General features: G+C 34.7%; 2 protein-coding genes across 3 annotated transcripts in view; one reads left to right on the forward strand and one right to left on the reverse strand.

Moving 5' to 3' along the window:
* Nucleotides 1–2,741: 2,741 nt before the first annotated feature.
* TMEM135 (transmembrane protein 135) overlaps nucleotides 2,742–14,354 on the reverse strand; it is a 242,613-nt gene continuing 231,000 nt past the window's right edge. Inside the window, exons 11-15 of one of the 2 annotated variants that reach the window (XM_065882158.1) lie at nucleotides 11,200–11,263; nucleotides 10,142–10,218; nucleotides 5,767–5,865; nucleotides 4,886–4,953; nucleotides 2,742–3,047 (exon numbers count right to left, since the gene is read on the reverse strand). In XM_065882158.1, the coding sequence (XP_065738230.1) occupies nucleotides 2,915–3,047; nucleotides 4,886–4,953; nucleotides 5,767–5,865; nucleotides 10,142–10,218; nucleotides 11,200–11,263 (441 nt within the window). In that variant the 3' untranslated portion in view covers nucleotides 2,742–2,914. The remainder of the gene's footprint in view (nucleotides 3,048–4,885; nucleotides 4,954–5,766; nucleotides 5,866–10,141; nucleotides 10,219–11,199; nucleotides 11,264–14,354) is intronic. The other variant, XM_065882159.1, reaches the window with a different exon arrangement.
* LOC136126818 (dihydrofolate reductase-like) lies at nucleotides 11,744–12,316 on the forward strand. Its single transcript, XM_065882271.1, has one exon. It carries the CDS (start codon nucleotides 11,744–11,746, stop codon nucleotides 12,314–12,316), a length of 573 nt encoding a protein of 190 aa, XP_065738343.1.

Here is a 14,354-nt window from a genome sequence, read left to right on the forward strand (position 1 = left end):
ATACAAGCAGAAACAATTTTGTCAGCATTAACAACTAAATCGTTAGCCTAGACAAAATCTACAAGAAGATGAATATGCAAGCTCAACAAGAACACACTGTGTGACAACTGACCGATTTGGGTTTCGTCATGAAAGACATGTTTGTTCGAGAAGAAAGTAAATTCTAAAATCTAATAAGAGCAACGAGTCAAAAGATAAAATTCTAAATTAAATAACCACTGACTAAAGAAGAAATGAAAGCAAAAAATATACTAGGCATCAACTGAGAGATGACAATGTTTACAGATCAAGAAAAGTTACAGAAGAAATCATAGGATTTATTAAAAAAAAAAAAAAAGACAACCAAATCAAAAGGTTTTATTTCAGAAACGGGTAATAAAATGGACTAAACTATCTGATGAAAAACGGGTAAGCATCTAACAGAATTGAGACAATTTGTTATCATGCAACTTGTTTCTTCACTTGGTTGGTACTAACTGTAGGATTTTACTAATACAGGAACTAGTTAATCAATACAGGAAACAACCACGATCCTATTAAGCACCTCAATGCACTGTTTTTCAGTCTATATAAAGACGTAGGAAATACTAAGAGGGCATAATAAGTGTTTAATATAATCAGGTCTAGTGGAAGGAAGCTTAACATAGACAGGATTTTTTCGGAGTATAAATGGACTAAAAAACATGTTTTGGAATGGACACATCTATTTGACTTTATTTATGATGCCAAGTTGCCAATCCATACCTGGTTAGTTAGAGGTAGAAACACATTCATTTTGATTGAATTCAGGAATACAAACACAGTTTCTTTGTGTTTGCTCGATACTTTGCAATCTGTCCTAATGAAATCAAATTGTCCTTTTCTGTTCACCACTGCAAACTAGTTAACTGTTCATTCCAGCTATACATTCACTGTATGACTCTGCTTCATGATGGTTATTTCATTTCATACTTTCTATAAAATAAAAGATGACTATACCTTGTGTTAAAAAAATAAATCATAGGAATGCACCTTTTGACCAGTAAAATTTCACTAAACAATCTCATCATACCTCAGTAGAATTTGTCTTTCAATTTCATAGTCTTTTAATCTGAATGAAAACAATAATTTATGGATTAAAAAGTTTTCTGTTTAACTGATGGAAAAATATTATAAACATGATTTCTGAATAGAGAAAATGAGATGCAAGAAGCAGTGCTTTCTTCACTGCTATAATACTTCATTTTTAAAAGTAAACACAGTACTAATCATCATTTTGATTCCAGTGAATAAAAACTTAAAACTGAATTTATCAATCAATTTGGAAGTCTGAAGCCAAAAGGATCCTTTAACAGTATTGCCTAAGAGACAAGTCGACCCTAAAAAGCTTATCACACTGCAAAATTTTGGCCTAATTAAACTGGCTCTCGCTGATACTCTGTCTTTTTTTGTTTGGTTTCAATCTGCCATAACAACCAAGGTTAGAATTCCATGTAAACAGAAGTATACAAGGCTTGATGAAATTGAATATGGAGGATTAAGCATTTAAAAAGTCTGGGTTATAATTCTTATTGCTACACAAGTTCTACTGCATAATTAATTTACAGCAGCCTAAAACTTTTCAGCAACAAAATTATATTAAAAAAATATACCATTATCCCTATATGTTACATTAATTGTAATGTAACATATCACAACCACTTAAGCCTTGCATTAACTTAGAAAAGAATAACTTGTCCCTGAAAAACTCTAAAGAGTGATCATATTTCAATCAAAGCTGTTCTGAACTAACTCATAATCAGCAGTGACTACATTTTGTCACTTCTTTGCTCTAACATGAGTAAAAGTGACGATAATGATTTTTTGGAAAGAGGCTAGAGAACCTGCATCCAATTATGAAGTGGACTTTTAAACCTCCACTGGATTTTTAGAATGTTTTTAGTTGTCAAACATCCGTATAGGTGAAACAGCTGAGGGAACAAACTGCCAAACTTGCCCAAACTACTTTTGTTCCATAGAATTTGATCCCTTCTAAATCGACAACAGCACACAAACTTAGCTATGAAGAATTCAGCCCTTACAAATGAAGACAAACATAATAAACCTACAGGAGGTTTAAAAGTAACTTCATTTGTTTTTGAATATTCAAGTGTAATGCTTCTGTAAAAGATTAAAACATACGTTTCAACTTTATCAGATATGTCAATTTCCATTTGCTGCTAACCTGCCACTAATACATAGGTTCACTGGGCTGCCGAAGAACCCAACTAATCCTGGAGAGGAAGGTATCAGTGGAAAAAGAGCACGGATACCACGGCATTTATCCCAACAGTATGATACCCGTCTTTGCATCCCTGAAGTTAAGAATGGCCACTTTCTCCGATTAGTTTGCTCTATACTCAATAAAGCAGCACTGTCTGTGAAGTTACTCCATACCCATAACATTTCACTACTACTATAGTTACCAATTCAGAAGTTAAAAAAAAAAAAATACAGACCAAATCCATGTACCCGTGATCCTTTGTATCCTAAAATGTAGAAATATTCTTAGTTTTAACCAAGAATTAGATTGGAATGAAGTAAAACATCTTTTAAAGTAATTTTAAGTATACTCTTATTTGTTACTACATTTCTACATAGATTATTTAATATTGCTTGTGGATATAATTTAATCGATAATAATATATCATAATGTCAACCATTACAGTGATCCAGAATGAGATTCTGGCTATAGAGGGAGCTTAATTATTAAGCAACACTTTCCTGAAAAGCTTCTGTATTTCTGATTGGTAAGAAAAACAAAAAAAAAGAGCATCTCTCATTGAAATAACACTGACGTTCAAGCTCAGGCCCCCCCTTCTTTGTGTTCAACATAATTAACTCTCTAGGACAAAATCATGAAACATTAAGTCACATTAATAAGTTACGGTCATCTTCAAGAAAACTCGATGGGCAACTCTGGTGTTACAACTGTGTATCTTGGATCCAACTTAGGGATGAAATCCTGAAAGTGTTTAGATGCACCAGTACCAAAAACATCAAGGACTTTTCGGTTCATAACGGCAAATCTGTAAAACAGAGGACACAGGGAACAAGTACTTAATGAAGTTTATAAAAGAAGATGATTCACTCCATTTGGCTTATCTTTCATGGGACGGGAAGACCGAACATGCTGACATGGCAAAAGACTCAATGGCAGATTCAAAAGTCACTTTGATACTCTTCCTCGAGATTCACTGTCTCGTATTTTCTTTAAAAAGATGATAATCCCCCAAACTGAAACCCCAGAGATTACCATCATTATTTCAAACCCTTCTAGAATCCTTTCCACTAGATTGTGTCAAATAGAAAAATAGGTTCATTGTGATTTTTCTGATGAATAAAATCACAAGAAGCTAAATGTATAATGAATGCGCTAACATTTACTGACAAGCAAAGGTATTAAACGTAATTCCTCTCATAACTGAAATTTTAACGTCTCACAGTCAACAGAAAATACATCCAAATGTGACTGAAGGGCAAACAGCATATAGGTTTTCAAATTTCTAACAGACACAACATAGTAAAAACACAGCCCTCATTTTATCCATCACCTAACCTAAGAGATATAAAATTTTTAAAAGACATATATTTTATCTAATGTGCAGGATGGACCTTCTGTGTCTCTGTGCCTGACCATGAGCCTTTCTTTTCTGGGGAAGATACCCAGGCAAAATTAGTTTTGAGTTATTGGCCAGTATCATTATTCCAAGAGCCAATAAATGTGATTTTCAGATCCTTCCCAAAGTATGTTCCCTTCCGAAATAATCAACTGGTTAAACTCACTGATGTGCAAAGAAACCTAAATGACAAAGAAAGAAATGATTAAATACTAATAATATAGAGGATACACAGTGTCATGGCTAAGAGGAAGAACTCTGCAGTCAGACCGCCTGGCTCATATCCTAGCTCCGTCCTTTCCTAGCTCTGTGATTCTGGCAGGCGCTTAACCTCTGCGTGCACCTCCGTTTCCTCACATTGCAAAAGCAAGATATTAATAGTACCTATCTCACAGAGCTACTTTAAGGATTAAACACATATGTATGTATATATATGTTGTATGTGTGTATGTGTGTATCTTAAAACCATTTCTCGGACACAGTAAGCACGATACAACTGTTCGCTATTACTAATATTAATGGCAGCTGCTATTTACTGAATGCCTACTAGGTGCCTAAAGGCTGCCACAAACATCTCGATTTTCCCACAATGTATTACTGTTTCATTGAAGAGAGAAAGAAACTTGAGGCTCATGATGGTAAAGAATGTTCCCAACCGGTGACACAGCTAAGGGTATCAGAACTGCAGTCAAACCTAGGTCTGTTCAATTCCCAAGCTCATGGTCTTTCTATCAGGTCAACCTGCCTCCCAAAGAATTAGATTTAATCAGGAAATGCTAACAACAACCACAACAATAAAGAATATGATCGTAAAGGCAAAGAAGAGTGTGCTTACAAAGTCAGGCAAAAGAATAGGATTATTTTTCCCAAGTGGAAATCAGTCAATTATTCAGGCATGATTTCTAATGAATCTGTGTCATGTTTTTAATGAAAAAGAAGAGAATAAAGATTCTAAAAGTGAGACTTAAGAATGTTATATAGTAACCTATCAGCAGTTTGCAAGTCAACATATTAATCTAGAACACTTAAAATATCTAAAATAATATAGGGAAAAAATAGTCAAAATAATGTTCACTAAAAGAATGCCCCATGTTATTCTTATTAAATTTTAGGTCATATTTGATTTATAGCTAGATACCTACTTTACCACTGAAAGAATATTCCCTCAAGTAAATGAAAAGATTCAAAATCTTTTTTATGGAAATTGCTTTTTTTCTATGACCAGTTAAAACATCTCAGTCACTTACCTGCCCTTGGTGAGCCTTAAAAGGAACTTCCAGTAAGATGGTCGTAAGGTCTGAACTTCCATGACAGCCTAAGATTAGGATATTCAATTTGAGACTTCCTTTAGTAAACAGCAAATATTATCAGCAGTCTCAGGCAACAGAACATATTTGTCTCTATTTTTATCGCTCACTCTATTTAACGACAGTGATGACAGTAGTAACAAACACATGTATTAATGTTTAAGTTGATAACTCTCAAGAATCTTTGTCAATATGCCTTCAAATAGGAATATTGCTCATGGAATAATAACTGAGTTAATAGTTATTATTATTGGGAAGCGTTTACTAGGTACCCATTAGATAGCTGGCACTTCGCTAGTTATGGTAAGTTTACCAACTTGGCAGCATTACTGTGAGAAACTGCAAATAGAAGCTGTCCCCCAGACTTTGCAAAAGCCCTAAGACCATTAACATCAATAACGGCGACTGCAGAATTTAAAGAGATTGAACGATGCTTCTATTAAACTAGATTCGACCACTATCCTCACTGCCTGAGTAATACTGGGGAAAAGCAATTATTCATATTTATGCCCATGGTATCTTTTTTTTGAAGTAAAATTAAGTTAGGGCATTCTAGCCAAGGTACTAGAGTGGTAATTCTCCTACAAAAATTGGACTCTGTTTAAACCTAAAAATTGTTGTGTTCGTAAAACGTGACCTAGCCCACTAAGTTAACATGTTTAATGATTTGAAACTTGCAAGCTATCTTGCTAATAAAACAAAAAAAGCATAAAATGTAAAAACTGGAAATGTTCCCAGGCCCTTCTTTTTCCCTCATTGGTTTAATATATACACTAGAAACAGAAATAATTCTACTTCTCATTTGAAAAAGTTATACTTACTGCCTGGAAGCAAATTGCTGTAGAGATGGAATAGATGATAGTGTCTGCATGGGGAAAATAGGGAACCTTTCCTGCTTCAATACCTTTGAAATACATTGTCTGCAAAACAAGCACATAGCGCAAGATTTATAAAGAAAACAACTTTAAATAGCATTACCAATAAGGTGGAGTGATACGTTCCCTATCTACAACTATTTTTTCTACCTTTCAAAATCCTAACAATCTGTTCAGAGCTCAAATCATCGGTACTTCCCTGACATGTTAAGTGTCAGCCCTTCCCTTTCCCTCATTCACTCACCCCAAACCCCAGATGCCAGTAATAATACTTTTCTGTGAAATTCAACAGCACTTTATTTCTACCTCTTTCATGCTATTTATTCTTCACTGCTGTTTGTACAATGCCCAAGTCTTCCCTTCTCTGTTAGATCTATTCATTCATTCATTAAACATGTACTGGTGTAAACCCAATTAGCACATAAGAAATAACTAACACACTCTAATAAGGTTACAAGATATCTATATTGATTAGATGTGTAGATCATCACATGTGTATGTATGTATATCTATGTTTATCTCATATATATATATATATATATATATATATATATATATATATATATATATATATATAGGCTCCCCAGAGGAGGGAGCAACTACTCTGTCTACGACAAAGGACCAAGGAGAATTTCAGAAATGACTACATTGAGTAGTGGGCATCTCAAACCATCTGCAGTGAAGAACCACTTTTTAAAAAACAAAATTTCCAACTATCATGGCCTGATGCTTTTATAATACAATAAAAATGAATTACTAGAATTGAACCAAATTTTCACTATTACATTCAAAGAACAAATTACTCCATCGAGTTGCTATAAGGTTTCCAAATGCTTCCTCTCAATTTCTATCCTTTCCTTGTCATGAACGGGTATGGTAATGAACAGTTTATAGACCAGCACTAGTCTGCCGACCCCACTTTTAATACTGCTGCTTTCTAAGAGGCCTAACATCAACAACTAGATAAGAGAGGAAAAGCAGGGGTAACAAACAGGGTGAAAATACATGACATGTATGGGGAATTTCCAGCAAATTTATATGGATGGAACAAAGGATAATTCACGGAAATGGGTTTTCTGGAACGTAGGAATGCTAAAGTGAAACAAGTAAGAAAAGTGGAAAGATGACCAAGACAGAATGGTGTTTCAATAGGTTGGAGGGAGCTTTAAGAAGACATGAGTGGACCATGAAATAAAGAACATAAAATAATTTTTTTCCAAGAAAAAAGCTGTTTATACAGCTGATTTTTAATTAATATTATGTATTAATATAGCATTTTAATATAAAATTAACTTCAATCTGTAAGATATGTACAAAGAGATTTATAATCTACTTCAGTAACAGGATAAACATGGGCCATTATTTTGAAAGTAATATGATAATATATTACAAGGTACAGATATACTGTAGTGTATTCCTGTTAACAAAAATGAAATTCAGATGTGGTAGAATGGCATCATAGAAATGTTATGTGAAACAGGTATCTCTTGATATATGGGGTCATTATGTTCCTAATTATTTCCTACAATAAAACTTATCTGTTGACCTAGAGTCTAAGTTAATGAAGAGTTGGGACTGTATCCTATACTTCTATATGCTTACCAGCACCACCGCAGTAATGGGAACATAATCGATACTCAATAAATATGTCTTGGAAATAATTTTTTCCAAGAAAAAGGTTGCCTATACAGGTGATGTTTACTTAAGATGCATTATATAGTAATATAGCATTTTAATATAAAATTAACTTCAATCATAGGAAAATGATTGCCTATTATACCATAGTCATTAATTCCACAAAGGACATAGTAAGCTTATACTTCTAATTTCCTGCATTTAAAAAAAAGTTCTCATCAGCACACTTATCAGATACGATCTGTTGATATAAGAAACAGCGATACCACTGCTCGGCTTTAAAACCTCTAGCCATTTAGAGAAACATTTTACAAACTAGATCTCAATGTTGGATGGCCCCTATGTCAAAGAATATATTTTTTGCCAGCTAGGGCAAAAAAGTATATTCTCTCACTCCCCTTTTCCTCTCTATTAGCAAGTCCTGCCAACTCTATCTCCTAACCATACACCAAATCTGTGTACTTTTCTCCGTCTCTACTGCTACCATCCTGACACAAGCCACCATTTTCTGCCTGAGACTAACGGTTTTCTCCCAGATTCCAGTCTTGCCTCTAATCCATTCTCTATATAATAGCCAGAATATTCTTCTTAAAATGTGAATTAAATCACGTCATTTCCATGCTTAAAGCTCTCCAATGGCTTCCAAAGGCACTGAGAAAAAATAAATGCCTCCTCCCCTGCCTCCTTCTCTCTCTCTCTTTCTCTCATTTGGATAAAACAAATATGTAATTTTCTTAATGTCATTAGGGACACAGATTTTTAGTGAGATAAAACTTTTTAAAATTCAAACAAGTTAAATAAAATCTATAACCTGAACTTTGAATTGAAAACATCAATGTGCTCTAATTATTTTCTCTTTCTCTGAAAAGAAAGGGAAAATAAATAGGATGTTCTAACTCTGTTCACTGGAAAGGCCAAGAAACAATGACTAGCCTAGGAGCAAAAAACCTTTAGCACCCAAACTAAAGTTTTCTAGATACCATTTCTCACCAAAAGAAACTAGGTGCCACTGGAGAAGGCTGATTCTATGTCTGGAGCAGGAAACCACCCAGGTGAGCCTGGAATATCTTGTTTTATCACAAAGCAAGAAAACTATTAAAGATACCGGCATTACGTGAAAAAAGAAACAGGAGTCAACTTGAAGAGGCTCTCACGGCCAAAGATGGGGCACTTTGAGCATAATGACTGCAATAGGTTGAAACAAATCAAATACCTTAAACTCCATAAAGACACCTGACAACAAAGACTTACAGGTCAACTTTGCAGGATGCTAGGGACTAACTCATTCCAAACATTAGCAAATAAAGGGAAGTAATCAAGCACTTAATTATGACTTTGTGAACAGACGATCTCACAGTAACCAAACAGCTGAAAGGGAAAGTTCTTTTCGAAGAATTCCCACTAATAAATGCAGAAGAAACAATCATATTAGATTATGATGATTTTGCAACCCACAGTGAAATAATAAACCCTGGTCATTAATGGCTGCTAAAACAATAGAGTAAAAGATGGGGAACCTTATGTTGGCTCTATCAACACTGAGCCCACTGATCCATCTTAGCATCCCTGGTGGCGCAGTGGTTGAGAGAGAGACAGGGGCTTTCCTGGTGGCGCAGTGGTTGAGAGTCTGCCTGCCGATGCAGGGGACACGGGTTCTTGCCTCGGTTCGGGAAGATCCCACATGCCGTGGAGCGGCTGGGTCCGTGAGCCATGGCCACTGAGCCTGCACGTCCGGAGCCTGTGCTCCGCAATGGGAGAGGCCACAACAGTGAGAGGCCCGTGTACCACAAAAAAAAAAAAAAAAAAGAGAGACAACCCGACATTTTTGTGTTTCCTAATGTGATGTAATAGGAATTCACACACACAGTAAATGTGAACTTTTTCTGCCACTACCATCCCCCTAAAAGAAACTGAACCTGAACTTGCTTAAGGCTCTAGATCTAATTTACAGTTTACAGACAATACATGAGTTAAAGGAACATGTTATAACACCACCAGTGAGGATGCAATCAGCAAAATCCAGAATGTGGGAAATTCCAAAGAATTAATAACCTAGATTATCAACAAATAAATGGCAAGGAGAAAAAGAAAGGGGGAAGAAAAGAAGAAAGGGTGAGGGATAACTATTATAAACTAAAAAGAGACTTTGGATCTCAACTAAAACAAAGGGATTGCAAAAGACATTTGTGAGGTAATATTGAAAATGCAAGCTCTAATTGGATAACGATAATAATAAAGAATTACCAGGTTTTTAAAATTAATGACATGTATTTTGATTATACCCTGATAGCATTCATGATTTGTTTGTTTTTAAGGAGTCCTTATTCTTTAGTTTTATTTTTTAAGGACTCTTTCTCCTCAGTTGTTTACGGATGAAGTGATTTGATCTCTGGGATTTGTTTTAAAATAACTTGGTACTTGGGGGTTTGGAGCAGTATAGGTGAAAGGAGATTGGCCAAATGCTGTTAACTGTTGAAGCTGTATGATGGGGTACATGACGGTTATCACATTATTCCTCCTATGCTTGTGTATATTTGAAAATAACACAAAGAAAAAAGAAGAAATAGGAGAACTGACTTTGTAAGTACTTTTATAGGATTAGAATTTGCTTTTGAAACTTTTACTACTAAAGCAGCTAAAAAGCTCTGTATCCTTTGGTTGTATGTGCTTAAAAATGTTTGCTTACCTCTACCAATTTGGAAGCTAAATACATGGAAATTGTTGTGCTTTTATAAAACATCATTGATATTCCCGCCAAAAATCCTGAAACAACAAATAAGGCAAAACTGATCAGAACTCAAAGTATTTCTTTGTTATTAAGTCACTCAGAAATGTTGATTCACTTAAATAGGAAAGAACTGATTTGTAGCACTGCCTTTTGTCACAACAAAATCAAGGACAGTAATATAAGTGATGACATTAAAATGGGGTGAATTCTTATTTATTATCACATATTTTTAAACTTAAAAATTGACCTTTAGAGTTAGGAACCACAGTTCTGATACACATATCACAAGAAACTACATTCTAAATTTAACTTTTAAAAACAGCAGTGGTCTTGCCAAACACAATGATCTTTTAAAATAATTTTTTCAAGGTTACTGGTACCATTTCTGATTTTAAGTGGAAATAGTCATTCATCTATTCTCCTAACAGCTCAAATTATGTTTAGTGCTGTCATCACACTTCCTTCCATTGCTTTCATTCTATAAATGGAAAACCAAGGTGGTAGGAGGCCTGGAATACTAATAGTAGGGCTATTACTAATACATATCTGAAAAATTGTCTATTTAACTTAAGTAACACATATACTGAACTCACAGAAAATGTTTAGTTTTTATTTTTATAAAATTACTTGAGTTCCTAAAAAAATTATTAAAAAATACATCACTTGCCAGTGGTAAAATCAGAATATTTTAAGAAATCTAACTGCACTTCCACTAGTCACTTATATAATATTTTAAGTCTTTATGTTCTTTTGTGACACATTTTCCCTAGAATTTCTGGCCTGTAGCAGGACAGATACCCAAGTCATTATATTGCCAACCCAAAACATCAGATGGCAAGAGAGCCTTGATATGTTAAACTTCACAAATACAAAATGTTTGTACTAGTGCCTTAATGGGGATTCTATTACAGAGAAAGGAAGATACAAAGAAATCAGATGAATTTGAAAACCATGTCTGCTTCATTCCTACTACTGATTGATGCGATAGTAATATATGTATTTTATCATTGCTTTACCAGCTATAATGGCATGCAGTTCATCATCCAGATTTCTGACCCAGCGCAGGAAGCAACTAGTACCCTGTATCAAGAAGAAAATACAATGACTTCAGTTGTTTCAGTTCTAGGAAAAAAATGCATGTAACATCTGTAATGGGTGAGTCATTAGCTGACCTTGGAGGCAAATTGGTGATCTTATTTAAATCAAACTGAATATATGATTGGGAAAATTATGAACAGTAACCTGTTATAACGTTACTGTTTGGATAGACCCTATTAAGAAATTATACATAAAATTTTCATTGTAATGATTTTTCAAAATGAATTCAAAAATTCTACTTTTGCTTAGATGTAGAATGCTGGGAAAAGTATCATTCCCATTCTAACAAGGAGAAAAAGCTGGATAAGCTACAACTCTGTCAAGTCAGAATCCTATAGTTAGAGAAAACATTTTTCAATATGAAGGTGAAATAAAGACTCTCTCAGAAATTTCGCACCAAGCTGGCGGGTAATCCCCATATCGGTGTGACGTGCTAGCTCGGAAGTGTTTTCTGCTGCTGTCATGGTTCGTCCCCTAAACTGCATCGTTGCTGGGTCCCAGAACATAGAACATCGGCAAGATTGGGGACGAGCCATCGTCAAGAACGGGGACCTGCCCTGGCCCCCATTCAGGAATGAATACAGGTATTTCCAAAGAATGACCACAACTTCTTCAGTAGAAGGTAAACAGAATTTGGTGATTATGGGGACCTGGTTCTCCATTCCAGAGACGAATCGACCTTTAAAGGACAGAATTAATATAGTTCTCAGTAGAGAACTCAAGGAACCTCCACAGGGAGCTCATTTTCTTGCCAAAAGTCTGGATGATGCCTTAAAACTTACTGAGCAACCAGAATTAACAAATAAAGTGGACATGGTTTGGATAGTGGGACACAGTTCCGTTTACAAGGAAGCCATGAACAGGCCAGGCCATCTTCGACTATTTGTGACAAGGATCATGCAGGAATTTGAAAGTGACACATTTTTTCCAGAAAGTGATTTGGAAAAATATAAACTTCTCCCAGAAAATCCAGGTGTTCCTTCAGATGTCCAGGAGGAGAAAGGCATATTTGAAGAATATGAAAAGAACAGTTAATATGAAAGTGTTTTCTGATCTATTTCTGATCTATTTCAAGCCTCCTCCTCCCCGCCCCCCCCAAAAAATATGTATTTTTTGTTGTAAAGACTTTTGTTGACTTTAGATCTATGGATAATTATTTCTAAGCAAAGTACCTTTATTCCCCATTAATCTTAACTAGACTGTATCAGATACCATTCATGAAACGTTTCTTGCTGTAACTGCCTGAATGACCATCAAGGGTCAAGAATAGGTTACCAGCACCGGCCTAGGGTAGAATATCTACCAAGACAGTCCAAAGTGGGAGAGTCCCCTGGTAGCATAAGTTGAAACCAGAGCCTATAGAGCTAGGAGCTAGGCAGATGGGTCCAAAGGTCAGAAATAGATTATAAATAGAAGAGCTAGCACTCAGTTATTAAAATTAGATCAAAAGAGGGACTGTGAATTACTCTATATCACACTTGTGAAAAATATTCTGTTCACTCAGACCGGGAGTCAAAAAGTTGAGAACGCCAGGATATTCCACACGGATAGTAAAGAGGCAGGTATGACACTACCTTTTCAGTGGTTAAAAGAGAAGGTCTGACACCTTAAAAGACTTTGTTTCTGATCTTCAATGAGATTCCATGAGATGTTACAATGATAAAACAAGAAGTGGCTGCTCTTTACAAAAAAGAATAATCTAATATCAAGCATAATGGCTAAAATTAAAAATTCAAGGAGGTAATAAATTGAGAATGAATATTGCTAGAAACTAAAATTAGTAAGTTAGAAACTAAACTTCACAGAATTAAAAAATGGAAATTAAAACATGTTTTACCCATCATGTTAGCAAAGATTTAGATTAAGTACCCCCCAAAAAAAGAGCATTTTCTGCCTTATAAATTGGGACAACCTTTTTAGAGTGTAAGTTAGCAATATCAATTAATATTCAAAATATTCTGGGTTTGGACCCAGAACTTGCACTTCTAGAAATTAATCCTGAACAAAGAAATGGACCCAAGAGTATTTGTTGCAACATTTTTTTTCAAACTTGGAAAGAGCCCAAATGTTGATAAATAAGAAATAACTAACCAATATGTCTATGAAATGTAACATCTGCAGCAGTTAAAAAGGACAAAGTACTGACAGAAAAACACCAAAAATTGCTAAGCAAAAGAAGCAAATTGTGTATAATACTCAAAATGTTTAATAAATGTTAATGTGTGTGGGGGAAAAAACAAAAAAAAAGACTCTCTCAGACAGATAGAAGCTGAGAAAATGCACCACCTGCAGACCTGCATTACCAGAAATGTTAAAGGTCGTTCTGCAGGCAGAAGGAACAAGATACCAGATAAGAATTTAGGTATAAAAAAAGAGATGAAGAGCTCCGGAAATGGTAAAATGAAGGTAAATTTAGAAGACATGTTTTTCTTACCTTTAATTGTTATAAAAATGAATCAACTGTCTAAAGCAGTGGTCAGAAAACTATGGCCCACTAGGCAAATCTAGCCTGCCACCTGTTTTTACATGGCTCCTAAGCTAGAATATTTTTACACCTCTCAATGGATAAAAATAAAAAACAATAATATTTTGTGACATGTGAAAATTATATGAAATTCTAATACAGTGTGCTAAATTTTTATTGGAATACAGCCATGCTCATTCATTTATATATTGTCTATGGCTGCTTTCACACTATAACATCAGAGCTGAATAGTTATGAGTGAGACCATATGTTCCACAAAGCTTAAAATATCTACTCTTTGGCCCTTTACAGAAAAAGTTTTCTGACTCCTGGTCCAAAACAAAAATAGCAACAGCATATTGTGGGGTTTATAACATATGAAAAGATAAATGAATTGCACAAAGGATGGGAAGGAGGAATTACAAGTATGATGTGGTAAGATTCTTACACTATACTGAAGTGGTATAATATTATTTGAAAATATTGACCAATAAATTAAAAATGTTTATTATAAATGTTAAGACAGTCACTAAATTTTAAAAAGACATATAAATAATAAGTCAATAGTGATGACAGAATATAAAAAATACAAAAAAATTAATATAAATT

Source organism: Phocoena phocoena, chromosome 8 (assembly GCF_963924675.1).
Source record: "Phocoena phocoena chromosome 8, mPhoPho1.1, whole genome shotgun sequence".
NCBI lineage: Eukaryota > Metazoa > Chordata > Mammalia > Artiodactyla > Phocoenidae > Phocoena > Phocoena phocoena.